Here is a 22583-nt window from a genome sequence, read left to right on the forward strand (position 1 = left end):
TCTCGGCCCCGCCCCCCCCGGGGCGCCCGTCACTATTGGCTGCAACTGGAGCTTCCCCGCTGCCATTGGCCGGTTCGAACGGGCAACTGCCGATCCGCGCGCACGAGCAGGGGAGAAGCGGCCGCCCCTTGCGCGCGCGGCACGCCGGGAGCTGTAGGCTGGCAGCAGCTCGGTGGGGCCGGGGCCGGGGTCTCGCCGCAGAACCGCCGAGCCGTGGGGTTGTGAGCTTGAGGCCGCATTCCACAGCCGGGGCGTTTCTGACACAATCAAAAAATAACTGTGTCGTTTCCTTGTGGCCAGCAGGAGGTTGCTCTCCTCTCTCAGGTGGCGAGCACCAGAACGAGAGGACACAGCCTCAGGCTGTGCCAGGGGAGATTTAGGCTCGAGGTGAGGAGAAAGTTCTTCACTGAGAGAGTCATTGGACACTGGAATGGGCTGCCCGGGGAGGTGGTGGAGTCGCCGTCCCTGGAGCTGTTCAAGGCAGGATTGGACGTGGCACTTGGTGCCATGGTCTAGCCTTGAGCTGTGTGGTAAAGGGTTGGACTTGATGATCTGTGAGGTCTCTTCCAACCTTGGTGATACTGTGATACCTTGGAAACGTCTCAACGTTTGTCTCGGGAAGCTTATGCTCTGAATGTTGACCCCGTACCCTGCGAGTCAGGGTGAGGGAAAACAATCAGCTCAGGGACCGTCGGTGTGCCTCACCTGTGTGACACTCGAGTCAAACTACACTTGCGCCGCCTTACGAGCGTGCTGGAGGCAGGAGGGATAACTGTGTTAGGCGTTACGTTGTCCCGTACAAATACAGCCACTGGAAATCGAGTGCTGCGATAGCTCAGTGGAGTTACCCTCCCGCACCGGGCACTGAGTAAAGCAATGTCTCCTCTCCAAACGGATCTGTTTCTAGAGTCTTTTATTACAGGTAACACTGATACGGGCTCCCATGGCAGTGGCCTTCTTGGCCACCTGAGCATGCTGCTGGCTTATGTTCAGCTGGCTGTCAACCAGCACCCCCAAGTTCTTTTCAGCCAGGCAGCTTTCCAGCCACCCTTGCTCAAGCCTGTAGCATAGTCTGGGGCTGTTGCGACCCATGTGTGGGATCTAGCTCCTGATGCAGCAGGCTTCAGCCTACAGGGCCCCTTGGGGCACAAAGAGACTCCTCAGGACAACAGAGCAGATTCATAGTTGGCCCCCAGGCTTGATGGCAGCCAGTCAGCCTGCCCTAGCCATCCCCAGCATCGACTGCCCATAAGCTGCAGCAGCCAGAAGGATGCAGGGCCTGGCTGGTGCACTGCCACTGCTGGAGATCAATGAAGACAAGAAGGTGCACGACCTTTTTACTTCTCTCATAGAGGAGAGAAAGCTCCAGGGAGACCTTACTGTAGCCTTACAAGGGGGCTTACAAGAAAGACAAGGACAGACTTTAGCAGGTGATGGTTTTAAACCAAAAGAGAGTAGATTTGGAATAGATGCAAGGAAGAATTTTTTTACAATGAGGGTGGTGAAACACTAGAACGAGTTGCCCAGAGGCAGTAGAAGCCCCATCCCTGGAAACATTAAAGGTCAGTCTGGATGGGGCTCTGAGCAACTTGATCTAGTTAAAGTATGTCCTTGCACATTGCAGGGAGGTTGGACCAGATGACCTTTAAACATCCCTTCCAATGCAAAGTATTCTGTGATGAGTCTAGTATTCATGGTTGGAGGCCATAGTCCTGTGCACAGCACCAGTCCAGAGCTGTAGAAGTTCTTGTAGTGCTGCCTTGTGTACACCTGACAGCTCAAGACTCAGTATGCAGCAGAAAAAATGCAAATTGCAACACTGCATTTTAAGGACACTTTTAAAATGCAGCTTGCTCACAACCAATGCAGCAGGATCTGCCTCAGCCTGCAGAGACCACAGAAGCTGTTCCATGCAGCATGCAGCTACACCGTAAAACCTGAGTCACATCTTAGATTATCTGAGTATTTTTTTATATTTCCTCACCATCAAGGAGAAAGTAGGTGAAGAGACATAGAGAGAGCCATTTTATTTCTTGTTTTCCTCTTGGGTGGACTGCCTTTCCTCCAACCAGGGTCCCTATGGCCCTGCAAACATCCTGCACCTGGTTTGCACACAAGTGTTCAGGCATCAACCAAGAAAAGACTTCTTAGAAACAAATGAAACTGTATATTGGAGTGCTGAGGGGACCAGGAATCAATCTGATATTTTCTTCATTTCCTAGATTTCTGCTGGAGCATTTTAAACCTCCACTACTAATTATCTTCCTGCCAATCACTTCAGCATAGACACCAGGATTCCTCTTATACTGCTGCCCTCAGGAGGGTTTTTCTATCCCTGCACCTTGGTGCACGCTGAATCTTTGAAATGGGGAGGTCCAGCATGCCTATAGCAAGCCTCAAAGGCAATGTGCTCAGAGAAGGCAGTAGTCCAGCTGGATGCTGTGTGTACCCTGCCTAACCAAGCACCTCTATCAGGAGCATGCTGCAGTGAACACAACCCAAGTAGGCAGCTTCTAGTGCAAGGAAACAATATTTTCTTCCTGATTTTATGCCTTAAGGCTCTAAGTGGCTCCATTCAGTCCAGGGGCCACTCAGACAGTGCTGAGGGGAGCCTGTTCATCCTGCCAGCTTCTCCTCCATTGTGCCTAGCATGCCTGCAGCCCACAGCTTGAAGACCTCCTGCAAGGGTGAGGAGGCATTTGTGACAGTTTTCTACACATTGCTGAACACAGGTACACTGTTAGTATCTGCTGTAGCCTGTGGAAAGGAGGTGCATGGTTTAATGAGGGAAAGAAACAGCCTTCAACCTCCTCTCAGCTTGAGCAACAAAAGCCAAGCATCACCTCAGGTGCCCATCTTGCTCTTCTCTGTGGGTAACTGCAAATTATTTATGACTGGTATCTGCAGGAAGCAAGACCCCACATCTCTCCTCATCCTGCTTCACAGCAGAGATCTGTGCTCAGGCTTCTGTGGGCCCCCAACACGCAGCTCCACTCCCTGGCAGGGACAGATGATGGTAGAGAATAAGCTTGACTCACAGCCAGCCTTCTTGGCCAGGATGACGTCTCCTCTCCAAGGGTTTCTATTGCATTACATGATTAATTAGCTGATTAACAAGATGTTGCAGAAGAATCTGTTCTCTGGACACAAGCTCAGGCAAACACCATCCTCTGTGCTAATGAAACTCTTCTGTTCCACACAGGCATGCACTAATTTAAGCAACAACATGCAAATGAAGAACAATACAGTGAGTAATCTGGAGCTTTTAAATGAATTAGCTACAGCCTTCCTGTCTCCAAGGACAGAAAAGAAAGCAGAAAGCTCTGATAAGGCTGGAGCCATGTATTACAGGTGCTGAGAGCTCAAGTGACTGCTGCCTGTTTCCCCTGTCCTGCGTTCAGGGAAGGAAAAGCATCAGGCCAGGCTGCAGGCAGTAGAGAAAGGTGGACTTAGCTCCTGCTGACTAAACATGGCCAGGAGATGGGACATGCCTGTCCCATAAGCCAAGCTGTGGGGTCTCTGCTGGTGCGACTAGAGCAGCACCACCTCAACATGGTCCTGGGTCTCAAAGGTCCAAGTCTTCCCCTGGGTAGAGAAGCAGGCATAGGACAGTGCTGCTGACAAGGCAGGACCAATACCAGTACAAGAGCTCTTCCTCCACCCTCAGGCTTTTAAAACAATCTTGGAAAACAAAACAAAACAAACCCCCAAAACACAAAGCCCATATAAAAAACACAAAAGTGGATTTGCAACCTCAGGAAAAAGCATGCAGGCAACAGGCTGGACAGGCACAATCCTTTCAGCTAATAAGCAGACTAAGCAGCACTGCACATCCAGCTTGCAGGCTAACATAGTAGCAAAGTGCCAAAGGACTAAAGGGTTTTGTATAGAAGCGGAAAGCAAAGTCAGCGACACTCACAAGTACAGGTTCTTTGCAGTGTGAGCAACAGGGCCTGTATCCACTACCCTCAGCTTCATTCCCTTCAGCTTGAATCACAGAATTGGTCAAGTTGGAAAAGACCATCAAGATCAAGTCCAACCTATCACCCAACATTATCTAATCAACTAAACCATGGCACCGAGTGCCACACTCAGTATCTTTTTAAACACTTCCAGAGGTGATGACTCCACCACCTCCCTGGGCAGCCCATTCCAATGCCAATCACTCTTTCTGTGAAGAACTTCTTCCTAACATCCAGCCTAAACCTGCCCTAGCTCAGCTTGAGACTGTGTCCTCTTGTTCTGTCACTGGTTGCCTGGGAGAAGAGACCAACCCCCACCTGGCTACAACCTCTCATCAGGTAGTTGTAGAGAGCAATGAGATTTCCCCTGAGCTTCCTCTTCTCCAGGCTGAACAACCCCAGCTCTCTCAGCTGCTCCTCGTAGGGCTGTGCTCCAGTCCCCTCACCATCTCTGGTGCCCTTCTCTGGACATGTCTGAGCACCTCAACATCTTTCTTAAATTGAGGGGCCCAGAACCGGACACAGTATTCAAGGTGTGGTCTAACCAGTGCTGAATACAGGGGCAAAAAGACTTCCCTGGCCCTGCTGGCCACACTATTCATAACACAAGCCAGGATGCTGTTGGCCAGCTTGGTTACCTGGGCACACTGCTGGCTCATGTTGAGCCACCTGTCGACCAGCATGCTTTGGCTAAACACCATCTTTTGGGTTCAGAAGTAACTGGACAAAAACGGATGCTCAGGCCAACGTGAGATGGCTGAATCACTAAAAAGGTCCAGGATTATTTATGTTGCTCAGATCTATCTGGCAGGAGGTGGTCAAAGCAGAGAGAAATGCTTCTCAGCTCTCACTAGAAAGGGAAAAGGAAAGTCATGGAGGTTGGCAATAGCAGTTTTTCAGCAAATTTGAAGAAATTTGCATTGAACTGTTCCTGCCCTGCAACCAGGCATGGCTGATAAAGGAAAAGCTGAGGCAAGACAGAAACCAGTGGCAGCCAAATGGCAGCCACTGACCACATTGCACAGATCCCCTGGTTTAGGGCAGAAGACCCTAGCAGTTTCTGTAAGAAAGTTTCTACAATAAAACTGGTCATAAGCAGAGGACTTCACTTCTGGCTTCTTTCTTTGTCCAACTCCATAATTCAACCCGACTGCACATGTGTCAGGAGGGCACAGGTCATGGGCATTGCCTCACTGCTCTGCACCCTCAGTGGAGCCTCAGCTCCCAGGCTGATGCAGGCGTGTGCCTGTGGAGTGCAGTGCTGCAGCAGCAGCAGCACCTGTGTCACCAGGGCAGCAGGCAGAGCACAACAGACACAGTGTGCCCAGCTCTTACGAGGAGAGGAGGAATCTGGGCTGGGTAAGACCAGTGGGTGTTTATCAATATAAAGAATTCATTACCCGTTACTTGCTGTCACACACACACCTGTGCCACGTAACCCTCCACCTTGCTGCAGGCACAGGAGGGCAGGGCTTGGGCAATAAGTCCATAACACAATAGGGTGGCTTCCCAAACAGCCACAGGCCACCTTCTGCACAGGAGTCCCTGCTGCTCCACTCATGAGGCCCCTGCCCCGCAGTGCCCAGGCACCACAGCATGTTGTCTGTCCCTGGGCAGGTGCAGGCCATACACCTGCGGCTCCTCAGGGGCGCTGAGCTTTCCGACGGCTTCTGTGGCCAGCCTTGGCACCACGCTGGGCTCCCTTCATCAGGCCCTTGAACTGGCCCTGCATTTTTGCTCGCTTCCTGGAGGGAGGAAGGAGCAGGAGGCTGGGTTAATGCATGCACTGAGTGCACCAAATGCACTAGGATGCTCCAAACTCTGCAGGGAGTGGTGCAGAGGCCGACAGAGCTCCCAGACATGCAAAAACCCCATGACAAAACCCCAAACCCCAGGGCTTAGTCCTATTCTTGACCCTGTGCCCCTCCTGGAAAGCCTCACCTTCTGTTGAGTCGAGCTCTGTTCAGGGGGATGTAGGCATAGGGGTCAAGCTGGCCCTTCTTCTTCACGTCACCTTTACCTTTCTATGGGAGACAGTGACATGGAGAAGATGCAGCACCAGGAGAGTTGCATGCATTCTGTTCTAGTGCAGTTCTGCCACCTGGCAATCCCAAAGACTATGTTGCAGTGGGGTGTCAGGTGAACACATGGCTTTGGTAGCTGTTTCCTATCCAGATGTTGCTACAGACACTTGCTTAGAGCAGTGAGGAGGAACTGGCCATGACAAGGGAAGGAGAGGGCCTCCAATATGGGCTGGATACGTTCAGAAGTCTGGAGTGGCAAGTCTTGAAGCAGAGGTCCCCTCCAGCCTTGGTGCTGGACCTCCAGCAAACAAATGGTGTTTTCTGCCTCAGCAACGCCTCAGACATTCCCCCTTCAAACCCTGTGACTCCCTGCGTCCCTCACCTTGGATCTGTACTCTGCACCAAAGGCTGGCTCCTTGTCCAGCTGCCGGTGGATCCCAGAGCCTCCAGCTGGAAAACAGGGAATGTGTGTTGGAAGGGGATCCCAGGGCTCCCCCTTCCCAGTTCCAGGCTGGGGGAGCTGTTTCTTGCTTTGCTTTCAGCATTTGACTATGAGGACAGCAGAACAGGGTGACCATTTCCCACAAGCAAAGACCTCTGCTTCAGCTGCCCTGAAGCAGATGGGTATGTGGTTCTAGCATCCTCAGGAACCCTAATCTGGACACCAGCAGAGGACTTACCTCTGTACTGAGAGTGGGTCCCGGCTTCAGGTTCCTCGTCATCTGGCTCCTCTCTGAACCGACGCTTCTGGCTTTTCTTCTGCAGAAAAAGCCATTGGGGACCTTGCAGCTGGTTTGTCCTTACAGTCCTGCCCTCCCATAGACCCCTGACTTCCCATGGGGGCCCAGAGAACTTCCAGACTGCCTGTGCACATCCCTGTCCCCAGTCAGCCTCCTGCACGCCTCCAAGCTGTTGGTGCTTGCCTGGTGTCCCCACTGGCCTTTCAGGCAGCACTGCAGCTGCCTTGGCACAGGCTGAGGTTTGGCATGCTAAGTTCTCCCAGCACTTCCTCTGGACTACAAGATCCATACTCACACTGCGGAGACCCATATCTTGCAGCACATCTGCCATCTCCTTGTCCACTCCTACAGCACAAGTACAAGACAAGATGATCAGTGTATAGGATGCAAGCATAGAGGAGTCCCAGTACTATGCCAGTTTCTAGAATGTGCTGTGGGAGCAGTATTCCCCTGAGAAACCAGCAGTGATGGCTGTGTCCTCTCCAGTACCCTCCTGGTGGTGATCTGCCTCCCCTGGGTGACACTGGCCCAGAAGAGCCACTCAGAGTGACATGAGGCCATGCCAACCCCTCTTGCTTCCACACACACCCCCCTCCCCAAGCTCCTATATATGGCAGGAGGAAAGCCATTTGGAGTACCAGTGCAAGACTACTATGGCACTCTCACTAACCCAGGCAATACCTTTGGCTTCATCATCATCCACCTCCTCCTCTTCATGGATGATCAGGCGCCCATCCTCAGACACCTGGAAGTCATGGCTCACTCCTCTGGACCGCTTGGGGCCTGGCTTGGTGGCTGCTCAGAGAGAAGGGTGAGAGGCTGGGGAAGGACCCACCCCTGGGGGCAAGGCATCACACTGGCCCCTGCCCCATCTATCCCACCCCAGTCACATCCAAAGCTACATCTCACCCAGCACCCGCTGAGACACATTGGGGTCCAAGAAGTTGAGGGGCTCATCGTCTTCCCCTTCCTTCAGCCAGGCCTGGCCCTTCTGCCGTCCTTGCTTCCTCCACTCCTTGCTCCGCTGCCGTTCTTCCTCTTCCTCCTCCTCATCCTCTGAGTCAGCCAGAACCTCCTCCATGCTAGACAGAAGGCAGAGGATGAAGGAAATAGAACACGGTAGCAGACCTCAGCCTCTCTCACAGCAAGTATCAGCCCTGTAAACATTCACAGCATCTCTAGATGCATCAGTTGAGCGGATGTGCCTGGACTACTCCTTTTCCCCTGGCCCATCTTCACCTGTCTCCTCTGGGCTGCTTTGGTGGTGCCTCCTTTTTGCCGGTATCTGCAGCTGCCTGCCTCAGGGCACGTTGCTTGTGGCTCCGGGCTTCTGCCTTGCGGATATTCACCAGCACCTTGTGGTACTCAGCTGGCAGCAGGCTCTTCACCAGCTCAAAGCTGAGGAGTGCACAGAGAAGAGTCAGTGCCCATCTCCTCCCACATGGCTTCCCAGTGAGCAAGCTCACGACCCCATCACAGCCAAGGAGCCTCTAACTCACCCAAACTTGCGGATGAACTTGATGAAGAGGTTTCGCAGCTTCATACGGAAGTGGCGTCTCATGTCATCAGAAAGGTTCCCCAAGGCCTCCAACTGCCAGGACAGAGATTCTGGAGACCAAAACACTCCTGGCCCAGCCTTCCCACAGATGCCCACCTTGCCCACTTCACTACTGTCTCCCCACATCTGCCCCAGGCAGAGCCAAAGGGAACCATCCCTTACTGGAAGTGCTGGTTCATGGGGGTTCTGTGGCAGGCACATGCCAGCATTCAAGGCAGGAACCTCCTCACTGCCTTCTTAGCCACTCAGTTCAGTTCCTGCCTCCTGAGCAGAAGCAGGGTGCAATTGAAGAACCCTCATCTGCCCCACCACCCTCCTTAGGGTCCCTTGTGCAGGATCTCACCATTGCCTCGATGTGTTTGGCCAGCAGTTTGGTGTCCACCAGCAGCAGTGTGACTTTGAGGAAGCCCAAGGCTGCCTTTACCACGTCCCGTGTGCGGGAGGCCAGCAGCAGGCAGACATTCTTCAGGAGCTGCTCTACCACACTCAGCTCCATGTGATCTGCAGCCACAAAAGAGATCAGCCACAGCTGGCCTCCTCCCAGCACCCATTTTTATTGGGAGGTGTGCTGCCTTGTCTCCCTGTGCTGCCCACATCCCCCTGGCTCCTCCTGCTCCTACTCACCTTTGAATTCAAAGAACAGGCAAGTCAGTGCCAGCACCGTGCAGCTGATCATGGTTACTGAGCCAGTGAGCCCCACGTAGACCAGAAGCAGGAATCGCTCCATGGCCTCTGAAAGAGAAGGACAACTCAGGCCTTCGCTTGCCATCTGCCCAGCAACAACCCTGGTCCATTTCAGTAGGATACTAAGTATGGGTCCGATTATCTGCAGGCCAAAGCAGCTGCAGGGTAAGCAAGCAGAGCAGCAGCTCACCTTGGGGAGTAGGTCCAAAGCGGATGAAGGCATGCCCCATCTCTACGAGCAGCAGGAAGGCATTCTTACGGGCACCCACTGACACTTCCTTGGTGCACAGAATGACCTGACAGCAAAAAAGGCATGTCACTTCACTGCTGCCACCCTCGTGGCCAGAATCAGATGAGTGTCCCCAGGAATGATGCTCACCTCTGGGACTAGGGCGGTGATGAAGGGCTCGTGCTCTGCAGAGAGCTGCTTCACGATGTGGAACAGGCACTTCAGTCGGGGCTGGGGAAAGAAACAGCTCAGCACTGGTACACTCAGGGGCACACTGCCCACCCCATCCCCTGCCTGGAGCAGCTGAGCTCCACCACCACAGCCCTTGCTCTTACCCTCTTGGCTGGGGATGCTGCACTCTTGAGCGACTCCAGCAGCACTGTCTGCAGATCCTGCAGGTGGGAGCGGACGAAGGCCTGGCAGGGGGGATAGGGGGCAGCACACACCTCCTCCAGCACTCGGTACGCCTTTTTCTGCGTGCTGTGCTCCTTGCTCTGCAGGGACAAGCCAACATGACCTCATGGTCAACACAGCCCCTTGCCACAGTGTCTGAAAGGATGCCCACAGCACCCCACATCACCCAACAAAGTCCTGTCCTCTAGCACCTACTCAGCCCTAGAGAGTGCAGGTCCAAGCTGGCAGCAAGTGGAAGGAGCTCCACTGCACCCCTTGCACCTGTCAGAGCTGGAGGTTGACTCACCTGGAGGGAAGGCCGAATGGTGCAGTACAGAGAGTCCAGTGACTGCTCATCAGCATAGGGTGCCATTGCCACCACCAGGTCCAGGATGGAGAGTCTGCAGCAAAGAACAGATAGCAAATGGGTAACTGCAGCATCACTAATACTGCCTGACCAAGCTGAAACTGTTTCACTGGATGCACAAGAGTGGCACATCCCACGTGCAACAGTGCAAGTGCCCTAGCACCAGAGTGAGCCAGCAGCTTTGCCCATCAGCACCAGTCCCTGGATGTTACCTGGCAAACTCAGTGCTTTCAGGACTGGTCAGCTTTGAGCTGGCTTTCTGCAGGAACCCACACACCATCTGCAGGGTAGACAAACAGCAGGGTCAGAACTGACTGAAGGAAGCACTTTCACAAGAGTTTGCAAACCACCTGGCAAGTCTTGCCACAGTACTTTGTGGAGGCCGAAAGCACAGCAGGTCCAAAAAGAGATGGACAAGGTCACCAAGAGCTTGTGCATGATGGGCCACATGCAGCTGCAAGATTGGGATATCCCAGAGCACTGTCTGGGAAGTGCTTCCTTCCCATGAGAGCGCAAATGGCTACTCTCTGCTCAGCCTCTCTCTTCCTGTCCTCCACCGTAGGATACCCACAGTAGCCTCATCAGATTGGGAGTGGCTGGGAGATACTGGCCTGAGGTAGCCCAGCCTGCGCCACGTGCCCTTTACCTGGGGATCAGTGATGGTCAAGTAAGCACGGACAGTGTCCAGCACGGAGCGGCGCTGCGCGCTGCTGCCCCTGTCCTCCTCGGGTTGGCTGTACACATTGAACAGGATGGGCAGGAAGTTTTTGGCAAAGCGACCTACTTCTGCCCGCTCGGCATCTAGGAAGAGGATGACAGGGGTACAGATCAGCATTTCCCCTCTCTGAGTCACTGCAGAGGACAGGGACCACCACGAAGATCTGTGCCCCACCAACCTGTCTGGCAGCCTTTGTGGATGAGGGTGCGCAAGGCCTGGCACACCGTGGGGCGGAGATCTGGGCGCTCGCTGATGGCCATGCCCAGTGTGCGGGCCAGGCCCTTGAAGGCCTCCAGCACATCCACTGGGTGAATGCAGAAGCCAGGCAGTAGGGTCCACACCTGGAAGGCAAAGTCAGAACTCTTCATCTAATTCACGCTCCCCAGCCAAGCACCAACTGTACACCCTGGTAGGGCTCCTGAGCACTCCTCATTACCTGCCACTGCAGTGTGTCATAAATCTTGGCTTCCATGCTCTTCCCAGCCTGGGTAAACTCCAAGGCTGCAGAATGGAAGGGGGTGATGAATGGAGAAGCAGGAGGTGGCAGAGGGAGGGAAGGGATCGCAGGATCATATTTGCTGAGATACTCATCACACCACCCTACTAACCTCTGCTTTTCAGGGTAGCTGCCAAGGGCAAGAAGTAGCTGGTGAAAAAGCCAAGTCGTGCACCCTGCACATAGTCTCGCAGCACTGGTAGCATCCAGCTGCGGGGGAAGTCCAGCGTCAACCTGAGGAGGGAAGGCACAGGTCAGGGGGTCACTGCCAGTATCAGCCCCACGGCACAAGACACCTTCACCCAGCCCCAAAGCTGGGCACAGAAAGGCTCAGCAGAGCCAAACATCTCCAGGACCACACAAGGACAGAACAAGAACGTAACAAATGGCTACAAAAATACTACCCCAAGACTGTACTCACTCCTTGCCATCGATCCCCAGGGGCACAGCTTCTAGCAGCACCTCAGGGCCCATTGTGCTCACGGCAGCCCCCACTGCTTGGTCAACTTGGGCAGTGTAGGGGAAATGAGGGGAGAGACGCAGGTCACACAGGGACTGGAGACACTGTGGGGACAGAGCAGGCAGGTCACAGAGGAGCCACAGAGGCAAGTCCAGTAAATCACTCACTGTGTCTCTCCAGGGATGCCAGCTGCCCTGCATGTCCCTGTGCCAAGCCCCAGAGCTGTGCATGCTCCGCTGTGCTAGTTTGAAGCTAGCTAGAATGTTTTGGTGAGAACTAGCTTACGAGCTGTGAAAGGAAAACAATGGTGATGTCTGCTTCCCTCAGAAGCCTCGCTAAGGAGTTTGGGAAGAAGAAATGAAAACATTAGATAGCACTCTTGCCATTTTGTCTCACTCTGGCTTGGGCTGCTGACTGAGCTGCATCTCTCTAACACACCCTTCACTCACCTTTGCTTCCTAACCTCTTGGCTGAACCTCTATTCTTCTTTAGGACTGGGGTAAGGTTGAGAGGGGCAGGGGGAAGGTGCAGGGGTGGTTGAGAGCCCCTCCTGGGGACTCAGATTTCTGGGAGGGAAGATGTGTTTCTGTATTATCTTTTAGCTTGTATATTTCTGTATATAACTGTATATACTGTAAATATCTGCTTGTATATTGTGCTAGCTGTAAATAAATAGATTAATTTATATTCCCAGAGCCGGCTGAGTCTAGTCTGGGTATTTCTAAAGTGTCAGGGAACGGGGAACACCCAAACCATCACATCTGCCCACCACAGGCAGGACAGCAGGCACCAAGATGGCCCTGCTCCCAAGCTGGGGAGGGTAATGAACTGGGGTTCATTACTGCTGGCAGTGGTGCAGCCACCGTAGCCTTCTCCACAGGCAAGTCTAAGCCTTCCCAGCCTGACTCACCTTCCTCATGATGGGGTAGCACTGCTTCCCACACGTCTTAAAGAACACCTCCAGCACCCGCAACACCTTGTCCCATGCTGCGTGGAAACGGTATGTCAGGCCTTCTTCCACTGATCTGCAGAGAGAAGAGATGGCTGTGCTGGCAGCAACTGACCCAGCAGTGATCAGGGTGCCCATCGAGCCTGCCATCTGCCTCTCCTCACCTGAACATCTTGCACAGGTAGGCAGCAGGAGCTGGGGCAGATGCAGAGATAGTGCCCACATCCTCCATGTTGGGAGCAACACACTCACTCAAGAGGTTCTGCAAAGGCAAATGGGGAAAGTGGAGCAGCAGTGGACCATGGATTCCTCAGCCCAGCAGGCAGAGAGGGGCACACCACCATCTAACAAGCCCCAGCCCCCTAGGCAAAGCTTCCCACGAACTCCAGGGCAGCCAAGCAGGGTGTGGTACCTCCAGGGTCTGTGCTGCATCCACCACCACCTGAGAATGTGGGGAGAGGAAGCAGTTCATGGCAGCAGAGAAGAACCGAGGCAAGTGAGCCCAGCAGAGGTCCTTCTGCAGCCTGGAAAAGAGAGATGGGCCAAGTGAAAGACAAAGTGGCTGCCTCTCCCCCTGCCCACTCATGGCCCCTGCCCGCACCTGCCCAGGTTGATGTGTGCCCGCTCCATGGTGGACAGCCAGGTCAGCAGTGGCTGCAGGTCATTTGTGCTGGGCACATAGTCGTAGAGGGCCTGGGAAAGCAGAAAGTGAGTGGGAGGGCAGATGTCACAGCACTGCCAGTCCTATCCCTCCCCACATTGACAGCCCACACTCACAGTGATGATCTGGGCATTGAGCTCAGCTGGCAGGCAGGCCACACTGGCCTGGGCACTGAAGAGGCTGTGGAAGGCTTGCATGGCACACGCTGTCACCAGCTGTGAAGGACACACTGTCAGGAATGAAGGCTCTGCTTTGCACCTGCTCCTTCCCTACCCCAAAGCAGGCTCTGCCCCAGGAAGTGCTGCACTGCTGTGACTGCCTCCCATATCTTTCACAGCAGGCAGGCCAGCAAGCACGAGCTGCTCTGGGCCACTCTGCTTGTATCCTGCACTTCCAACCTTCCAGCTGGCAGATAAGTAGCTTTCAGTCCTCCTAGGTCACAGCTGAGAGAGAGGCTGCCCTAGCCACACCTCATGTGGGGACACTCACTACATGGCTGAGGGTCATGACTCGGAGCAAGGTCTCACAGCAGGTCTTCACCACAGCTGCAGGGAAGCAGGGCAGAAGGTCTTGCAGCAGGGTGAGGACATGCAGGGTCGTGGTTGCCTCCTTGGCACCTGTGGGAGCAAAGCAACATCTGAGCCTGTGGCACCCAAGGCAAAGCCTCTGTGATAGTGCCAGGGCTGACCCAAAGAGGCAGAGTGAACACCCTCTCAACTTCAGGGGAGAATAGAGCAACAGACAGTTGTCTGAGAACACTCCCAAACACCTAAGGTGCCTCAGAGGCATCTCATACGCTTCCTGACAATCAAAGATTCCACACCCTACCATCTTCCCATGGTCACAAGTCCCCCCCACACTCAGCTGCAGACCCCGTGCTCCCAACACCTCACACCTCCAGCTTTTTCAATCTCCTGCACACAGAACTTGGCAGTGGAGGGTGCTGCAGGGTGATGGTCAGGGGCTGCATCTCCAAACATGAACTCGCTGCCTCTCAGGACAGAGCACACACCATGCTGCGCCGCTTTCCGCACCTGGAGAAAGGAGAACCCAGGTGGTTAGAAGCCACAGACCTTGGGGGCATAGTCAGCCCCAGAAATGAACCCCAAAGGCAGCATCTCATCCCTCGGCAGGGTCACTGGACACTCACCTTGGGCTTAGTATGAACACTGAAGCTCAGCAAGCCATGGTAGACCTGGAGTGTGACAGGATAGCTCCAGGCTGCCAAGTCCTGCTTCCGCAGCAGTGTGGCCAGGCAAGAGAGGACCTGCAACAAGGGAGCAGCAGGGGAGTTAGCATGACATCAAGAGATTCCCTCTTCACTGCAACAGCCTCAGGCTGAGCACCCAGCACCACCTTACAGCAGCCACCTCGACACTAGCTCTCACTGGACACCCAGGCAGAGCTGGCTGCCTCTTGGCTACTCACCCATCGCAGAGCAGAGGTGGAGCTGCTGCAGGCCTGCGAGGACATGATACTCATGAAGGCTTTTGAGGCATCTGAGAACTTTTTAATAAGCACAGGGCTTGGAACACTGCCAGAAAAAGGGGGCATGTCAGTGGGCTGAGGAGCACGTGGTCAGTAGCAGTCACACAGGGAATGGCATCCTCAACCCACCCCAGCTGGGCCCTTTCCCCAGCCTGGGGAAGGGGGATAGTGCCAACAGCCCTTCCACGACAGGGCCAGGTAGCTCTACCCACTCCTCTGCCAGCCGCTTACCGCTTTAGGACAAGGTTAAGCAGGTAGGCAACAGCAGACAGAGACTCTGGGGACTCCACTGCTTCCAGCGTTGTCATCTGGCAACAGGAGAGAGGTGAGTGAGGAGGAGCAGGGTTTGCACCAGGCCAGCCCTTCCCCAACTCCATCCCTTGGGGAGGTAACACTCCTGACACCACACCGTGCTGCCAACAGCAGCTCCCCTTGTGTTTTCTCCCTAAGACCATCACTCACCAGTGCAGCAAAGTACTCTGTCTCACTCTCCTTGCCCCCCCGGGAGCGGATCACCTCTGTCACAGCTGCCAGCACAGCACAGATCTAACAGGAGCAGGTGGAAAAGATCAGTGTTCTCAGCCTCACACCCAGGGTTGTCATGCCAACCACATCTCCTCAAATGAGCCCTAATCCTGCCTGTACCTCTTTGTGAGCAGCAGAGTTGGATTCCCAGAAGCGCTGCACCTTGCTGAAGGTGATGTTGGTACAGTCGCTCAGCCCGCTCAGGAAGGTGCCAGAGGACTTCTCTGTGGTGGCCTCCATAGCATTATCCTCTTCCACATGGAGCTGAGTGTTATCACTTGTTCGCTCCAAACGCAGGGACCCTGACTGCAGCTCATTGTGCAGCTTCACAGCATCCACTGTCAAGTTGCTTTTCTCTGCCGAGGTGAAGAGTTACACTTAGAACCACAAAATCGTATTGTTCTACCACTTACCCCAACCCCCTCCGCAGCCCTCTCTCCCCTTTCAGCCAGACCAGCTTGGCTGGAGTTCATCTCCAATGGGTGGGACAAGATGCCAGCTCCCCTTGATGGGAGAAAGCACAGCAATAACTGGAGCGAGCTCCTCATTCCTCTGGAAACAAACTAGGACACAGTCCAGCAATCTCCTCTAACGGAGGAGAGCGTCACATCCTCACCAACATGTCCTGGTGTACTAAGGCTTTAACACTGAAATGTTCCTTGTACCCCGCCCCATTGATCTTCTTCCAGTTGGATCCACACAGCCAAGGCACACTCTTTGCGTCCCTCTGAGTCCCAGACACCAGCTTGCGAGCAACTACAAGAGGCTCGGCTCTCCGGCCCGGTTTGCTGCTCCCACCTCCCGGGCCTGCAGCTCGAGGGTCAGAGGCTTCTGGCCCTTCTGCCCCCATCCCCGCACCCGGGAGCCGAGGACCCAAAGGCTCGCTCCTCAGCCTCCCCGCGCTCCTCGGCCACTGCCGAGAAGGGCCGGGCACCGACTGGGAGCTGTCCACACTGCCCGCCCCACTCGCCTTCTGCCCTCACCCGCGGGCCGGCTGAAGAAGCGGCTGCGGGCAGCCAGACGGTGCTGGCGAGTCTCAGGGTTGCAATCGCTGCTGTGGCCCTTCCGCCACCGCTTCAGCTTGGCAGCGGCGCCCGAACGGAGCCGCCCGCTCCGCGCCATGCTGGAACCGGCTCCACGTGCCGCCGCGCCGTGTCTCCTCCCCTTCCGCTTCCGGCGCTCGGCACCATCTTAAGTGAGGGCAGCGCTGCCCTCAGCGTTGGCCGCCCGGCAGTGGGGCACGCGGGGAGTGCTGTACGGGAAGTTAAGTGGGGTTGGGGCTTGGCTGGCAGAGTCGAGGTCAGCCAGAGAGCCTATCTGACGTGCCCCGGCAGAGGCAGAAGGGGAGAACGATTTGGAGCCGCTCGCAGCGAGCGCGTACGCCGGTGCCACACAAGGTTACCGTGTGCGCGTCAGGGTGCCGTGACGTCAGGGTGCCGTGACGTCACGGCCTGAAGGTCGCACCGCCCTTCGCGCGCGCCATGCGCTACGTGCGGCTCCCCCCGCGGGCTGCTCTGCGCACGCGCGCCAGCGCTCCCGGCCCGGGCCCGGCGGGGCGGGGCTGGGCGGGGCGGGGCCTCGCAGGTAGCGTCAGTGGCGCGCGGCAGCAGCAGCGCGAGGAGAGGGCGCGCGCGTACCGGCCTCCCGCAGCCCCGCTTCTCCGCCATGGCCGCTTACCGCCTCGTCCTCGTCCGCCACGGAGAGAGCGCCTGGAACCTGGAGAACCGCTTCAGCGGCTGGTACGATGCTGATCTCAGCCCTGCTGGTCAGCAAGAAGCGCGGCGTGGCGGCGAGGCCCTCCGAGGTACAGCTGACTGCTAAAAAGGGGGGGGGGTGGTGTGGGTGAGGGTGGATATGGACGGAGACGGGTAGACCGGGGGGGGGAGGTGCGGCCTAGCGTGGCTGCCTCAGGACTAATTGGGGTGGCTTTGGTGTCCTCCGATGCCAAAAGGATGGCCTCCAATGCGGGGGGAGAGGGAGGGAGGCGCGGAACGGCGGCTTCATTACCGGGGGGAGAGCCCTAGGTACTGGAAGCAGTTCTCCAGTACCAGCCGCAGCCCCGCCGCCTCTAGTCGGTCCTTAGAAACTGGTCGGTGGCGGCGAAGCACGACCGCTACCGGCTCAGTGAGGCCACCGCCCTTGGCCCTTAACCGGTTGCATAAGGCTCGGAACTCACTTTCCTGGTGTCCCTGTCCACACTCTTTTTCCGTGGTCTTTTTCAGATGCTGGCTACGAGTTCGACATCTGCTTCACGTCAGTACAGAAACGAGCCATCCGGACCCTCTGGACGGTCCTGGATGCCATTGATCAGATGTGGTTACCCGTTATCCGAACCTGGCGCTTGAATGAGAGGCACTATGGGGCTCTCACGGGTTTGAACAAGGCTGAGACGGCAGCAAAGCATGGTGAGGCGCAGGTGAAGATCTGGAGGCGCTCATATGACATCCCTCCGCCTCCTATGCAGTCCGATCACCCCTTCTACAGCACCATCAGCAAGGTAAGACCCATTGCTCTTCATCTGCCTGGCTGTAAGGCTCTTAAATATCAGCTTAGGTCTCTGTGGCACAGTCTTGCTTCCTCTGCAAGGTCTCTTCTGTTGCAGAAGCCAGGACTGCTGTGCTGTTTGGTATTGGGCTGTTTGTCTCACTCCCTTCCCGAGGAGTTAAACCCCAGAACAGATTCAAAGCAGAGGTGACAATACGGCTGTTAATCATTAGTCCAGTGACCTGTGCATCAATGTTTGCTTTAGTCTCTTCTCCTAGAGCAAGCAATACATAGTTTTCCCTAGGAGAGGTTCAGAGCCCCAGATGTAGATGAGCACAGGCTCAAACCTCAGAGGCATTTCTTTGCTTCCAAGGCCAGCTATGCCTACATATAGCAATTGCCCAGGCAGAGAATTTGGGGTAGTGGGGTGAAGGCTGCTGCTTCATGGTGTTGGGCTGCTACATAAGCTTGGCCTTTTCCTCAGGACCGTCGCTATGCTGATCTGACAGAGGACCAGCTGCCAACATGTGAGAGCTTGAAGGACACCATTGCTCGGGCTCTGCCTTTCTGGAATGAGGAAATTGTCCCACAGATCAAAGAGGGCAAGCGAGTCCTTATTGCTGCCCACGGCAACAGCCTGCGTGGGATTGTCAAGCACCTGGAAGGTATGTAAGCCCAGTAGGGGTCTTCCAGCTGACCTGTCTGGCACTGTGAGCGGGCATGAGTTACAGTGCCTCTTGTGTTTGCAGGCATGTCAGAAGAGGCTATCATGGAGCTAAACCTGCCCACTGGCATCCCTATCGTCTACGAGCTGGACAAGAACCTGAAACCTGTCAAACCCATGCAGTTCCTAGGTGATGAGGAGACTGTGCGCAAGGCCATGGAGGCTGTTGCTGCCCAGGGCAAGGTCAAGAAGTGAGGGTGGGTAGGTTAGCACGTAGTAGATAAGCCTCCCCAACTTTCCCCCACCCCTCTGTGCACACCCCTCACAGCCATAGGAACTTGGAACTGCGGAACTGGAGAAGCTCCCTAGATTAGGCCCATTCCCTTGGGACCAGGCTTCCTTCTGCAGTCAGCCCGGGGCTCAAGGGTGAGGTGCCACATAGGTGGGGGCCTGGTGTGAACTGGAGCCCTGGCGCTACCAGACCACAGCCATGCACCTCTCCATGCTGACATCCTAACCCTTGGGCTCAGTCTGCAGGGGGATGCCCCAAGCGATCCCTCACAGTGCCAGGCTCCTCTGCTTTGCTTTCCTGACAGCTCTCATCACCTGGTTACTGTAGTTTTGTCGCTTGACGTAGTCATCCCTAGAGCAGTGGGGTAAGCATGGCACAGGCAGCAACTGCAATGGATACCCATCCCCTCACGGGTGTGCGGCACAAGGACCTGGATGGGTAGCCAGTAGAAGGGTTGTATTTTGGTGCATGCAATACAGCACCCGAGGGACCTAGCTCTGCCAGCCCCTGCTTTAACTTATTGCCTTTGGATGAAGGCAGGGGAGGGAGCAAGAGGGTTGTCTGGAAGTTCATGTCCACCACATGCTTCCCCCAGGCAAAGCCCACCTTAGTCCTGTTGGTGACACAGGTGGTGTTGTGCCCTATCTCATACGCGTGTGTGTTGCCCTGTTGCTGTGGCTTCCCCCTCTGCTGGTGCAGGGAGCCTGGCCTTGCCCAAGGCCAGCGTAACTGTCTGACATAGCAGCTGTATTGTTCCAGTTCAATAAAGGAGTAATGCGCAACAAGTTGGTTCTGCCTTTCTGTGCCACGTGCTCCCACGTGTGGGGGACTCTGCCTCACTCAGCTCCTGTCACATGTGTGAGGCAGCTATCATTGCTGGGCACAAACACGGTGATGCAGAAGGTCTGTGTGGCTTCGAGGAGCAAAACAGAGCTCTGCAATCCCTGCTAGGGAGGGTGACGCCCTGCTGCTCACTAGTTTTAGGGCTTTGGGTGTGGCAGTCTGTAGAGGCAGGCAGGGCATACATAGCTAGGAGAGACAGAGAGCCCTGGGGCTGAGCACAGCCTACAGCAGTTAACAGTGTAGGGAAACCAAGCCTTGCACCTGGAGCTGCAAAGCAGAGCACCACTCTATTAGCCTTGCTGCAGGAAAGCTGCTATCTATTTCCTTTCCCCAGCAGCAGACCAGGACCACACACTTCTGGCTGTAGTGCTGAAGCTCTCTGCACAACAGTTCTGCAATAGCAGGCAGACCACCATGCTGCAGGCAGCCCCAGTACCTGCTCTGGGGCATAATGGAGTAAAGCAGAGCTCTCGAAAAATATTTATTATCCAGAAAGAGAAAATCCATCTTGTGAGCAAGGCCCTCTCTGGCTGTTTTAGCCTCTTGCAGGCATGGAGGCTGGAGCCCAGGGGCTGCTCTGGCCCCAGCCCAGCAGCCCCTAGCCCTGCAGGATCCTGGCAGCTCCTTGTGGGGCTGCTAGGTCTGCAGGAACTGGGGCTGTACACGGGCCACCTTACGGAAGTCCTTGGTGTGTGTCCTTGGGCACTGCATCTCACACCAGCTGATGGGCACCATCTGAACCCCTAGAGACAACAAGTGTCAGGGGTTCCCCTTCCCAAAATTGCATTCCTCCATGTGCAAAGGAGGAGGTGGAACTGTCCAAGCTCCACAGCCCATCCCTACCTGCCTCACTGCGTGCAACTACCACACCCAGCTCATTCTCTGCTGTGCTCAGCAGGTAGTTGGACTGTGCATCCCCCAGGGAGATCTGGTTAGATGAGGGTTAAGGGAAAAGCCTCCTCAAAAGGACTTGAGCAAACACCCTGTCCCTGGCAAGCCCTCCCAGCACCAGGGGAAAGGATACGACTTTGGCCAGGACTATGTCACCAGGGCGGAAACTCTTGTACACTTCCACCTGCATGGAAGACAGTGGGCAAAACCACAGAGCGTGTCGTCGTGCTCACCAGTGGCACAAGTGTTCCCCACCAGCAGAAAGCAGGGACAGCTGCAGTAGCATAGTCACTGGCAGTGCCTCACTGACCTTATCTTTCTCCGTGGCTCGAATATCTTCTCTCCTGAAAAATGAGATGGAGGGATCTGAGTGCCAGAGGGAGAGCAACAGCAACTCCAGCCTGTGGCAAGACCGGCACCGACCTCCCTGGGTGCTTGCCAGGACTTGCTGGACACCTGCCTGGGGTGGAGATCCTGCCAGAGCAGCTGGCTGCACTGCCCAGAAAAGCCTCCCCCCACCCTTGAGGGCAGAGGACTTGGCCACCCCATCTTGCAGAGAAGCCAGCTCTCTCCCTACCGTATGGTTCCCCGGAATGTGGACTTCAGTGGTACAGAGCCGATGTACAGGATGTGCACCTTGGCAAAGCGAGAATTAATGCTGCAAACCTGCCCAGGGGAAAACGGGAAGTCAGTGCCAAGTCCAACCTGCTCTCACCCCAAGGCAGCCACTCCAGGCAGGGAAAGAGCAGGGTGCAGACAGGACTGGAAGCTCGTATCTCGCTCAACCTGTGACCAAAGCAGTGGTGGGAAGATGATACTTGTGTAACTCAAAACACACCAATAAGGCTAAGACCTCCTGTGATCCCAATCCCTTTCCCAACATCAGGACCATAAAGAAATTAATACTGAGTCTGTGCCACCCTTTCTCCAAGCTGCTCCTGGCACTGTCCTCCATGCACTTTGACCCAGAAGTTCTTTATGGCAGAACAAAATAAAACCTCCCCTCAGTCCACTTCAGTCTTATGATTGGTGAAGTCAAAAGGCAAGTGTTTTCCATCTGGTTTCTTGGTGAGGAAGGGACTCAACAAAGCCCCCAGGCTTTCTCTGTCCTGCTAGGGGTTGTATAGAAAGCTAGGGGTTGTATAGAAAGTACCAGGGCCTACTGATCCCACCCCATACATGCACTGGAATAAAAGCAGAAGGTAGAGAGGGCAAAGGCCAGTCTGCCATCACAACACATTCCAGTACCCTACCTTGCATGTCACCACAGCCCCCACATCAGGCAAGAGCTGGGACTCAGCATCTCTCACCACCGACACAACAGGCAGCTGCAGGACACCAGACAGGATGGTTAGCTCAGGGCATGGCTCACAAACACGCTCATAGCCAGCACCAGTCTAGCTCCATCAGAGCCTTATGCACCAACTGGGAAGAGGCTGCACAGTTTTAGCACTCAGCAGCTGTCTCTAGGGAAGGGCAATGGGTGTTGTGGTTGTGCTCACCCCACCGTCTTCACTCGTCTTCTCCACGCAGCCAGCCAACGACGAGAAGATGAAGCCATGTCGGGTATAAGTCCCACTGCCAGCTGTGGCCTCCTCGGCACTGCACAGCCGCTCACCTAAGACACAAGGACTCAGTGGCTGATGCTCCCAGGGTGCCCTGCATTCTGATCCTGCTCCTGTTCTTATTCCAGGGGTCTCAGGTTCTGCACGGCCCCAGGGCACAGTACCCACTGTTTGCCCACCCTGTGTGGCAGGGCTGCCCTCCTCTGTCCCCCGGCAGTGCTTTCCTGCAACCCCCAGGGCAAACCCCCTCCACACAGCCGCCTCCCTCGGCTCCAGGCATGCTCCTACACACCCTCCCTGCCCCGAACGCGCACTGCCCCGGGAGCCCCCTCCAGCAACTCCAGCACACCACCCTCCATGCCAGACAACCCCCCGATCCGGGCCAGCCTCTGTCACGGACAACGTCCAGCCCCACGCATGTACTGGCCTCCCCCGATCAGCCACCCAGGCCCGCACTCACCGGGGACGCAGTACCGAGCGGGCGGCGCCATGTCCACAGCCGGGAGCTCCGCCGCAGAAACCCCTCCTGCCGTTGGTCCCCGGCGGCAAGGCCGCGCCGCAAACGGTGCTGCTATTGGCGCTCTCCGCCT

At 55.5% G+C, this 22583-nt stretch overlaps 3 protein-coding genes across 3 annotated transcripts; 1 reads left to right on the forward strand and 2 right to left on the reverse strand.

Annotated features, from left to right (window-relative positions):
* Positions 1-5051: 5051 nt before the first annotated feature.
* RRP12 (ribosomal RNA processing 12 homolog) lies at positions 5052-16388 on the reverse strand. Its single transcript, XM_064144575.1, has 34 exons — positions 16238-16388; positions 15375-15610; positions 15192-15275; positions 14961-15037; positions 14670-14775; positions 14392-14508; positions 14137-14275; positions 13731-13858; positions 13358-13456; positions 13182-13273; positions 12993-13104; positions 12745-12842; positions 12542-12656; positions 11593-11735; positions 11284-11405; positions 11112-11176; positions 10854-11016; positions 10604-10758; positions 10170-10237; positions 9898-9991; positions 9533-9691; positions 9348-9428; positions 9159-9264; positions 8909-9016; positions 8628-8785; positions 8226-8317; positions 7966-8124; positions 7636-7808; positions 7408-7521; positions 7022-7071; positions 6667-6745; positions 6369-6436; positions 5904-5986; positions 5052-5707 (listed from the first exon to the last, which is right to left on the reverse strand). Exons 1-34 carry the CDS (start codon positions 16374-16376, stop codon positions 5605-5607), a joined length of 3885 nt encoding a protein of 1294 aa, XP_064000645.1. The 5' UTR covers positions 16377-16388; the 3' UTR covers positions 5052-5604.
* Positions 16389-16808: 420 nt separating this feature from the next.
* PGAM1 (phosphoglycerate mutase 1) lies at positions 16809-19479 on the forward strand. The gene is made up of 4 exons (XM_064144578.1): positions 16809-17058; positions 17477-17751; positions 18223-18403; positions 18488-19479. Exons 1-4 carry the CDS (start codon positions 16920-16922, stop codon positions 18655-18657), a joined length of 765 nt encoding a protein of 254 aa, XP_064000648.1. The 5' UTR covers positions 16809-16919; the 3' UTR covers positions 18658-19479.
* A 526-nt stretch (positions 19480-20005) lies between these two features.
* Positions 20006-22562, reverse strand: EXOSC1 (exosome component 1). Its single transcript, XM_064144576.1, has 8 exons — positions 22454-22562; positions 21931-22046; positions 21682-21756; positions 21006-21094; positions 20739-20772; positions 20562-20612; positions 20381-20465; positions 20006-20280 (listed from the first exon to the last, which is right to left on the reverse strand). The coding sequence occupies exons 1-8, from the start codon at positions 22482-22484 to the stop codon at positions 20174-20176; spliced, it is 588 nt and encodes a 195-aa protein (XP_064000646.1). The 5' UTR covers positions 22485-22562; the 3' UTR covers positions 20006-20173.
* Between the last annotated feature and the right edge of the window lie 21 nt (positions 22563-22583).

The sequence above is a fragment of the Pogoniulus pusillus genome, chromosome 6, assembly GCF_015220805.1.
Source record: "Pogoniulus pusillus isolate bPogPus1 chromosome 6, bPogPus1.pri, whole genome shotgun sequence".
Lineage (NCBI taxonomy): Eukaryota > Metazoa > Chordata > Aves > Piciformes > Lybiidae > Pogoniulus > Pogoniulus pusillus.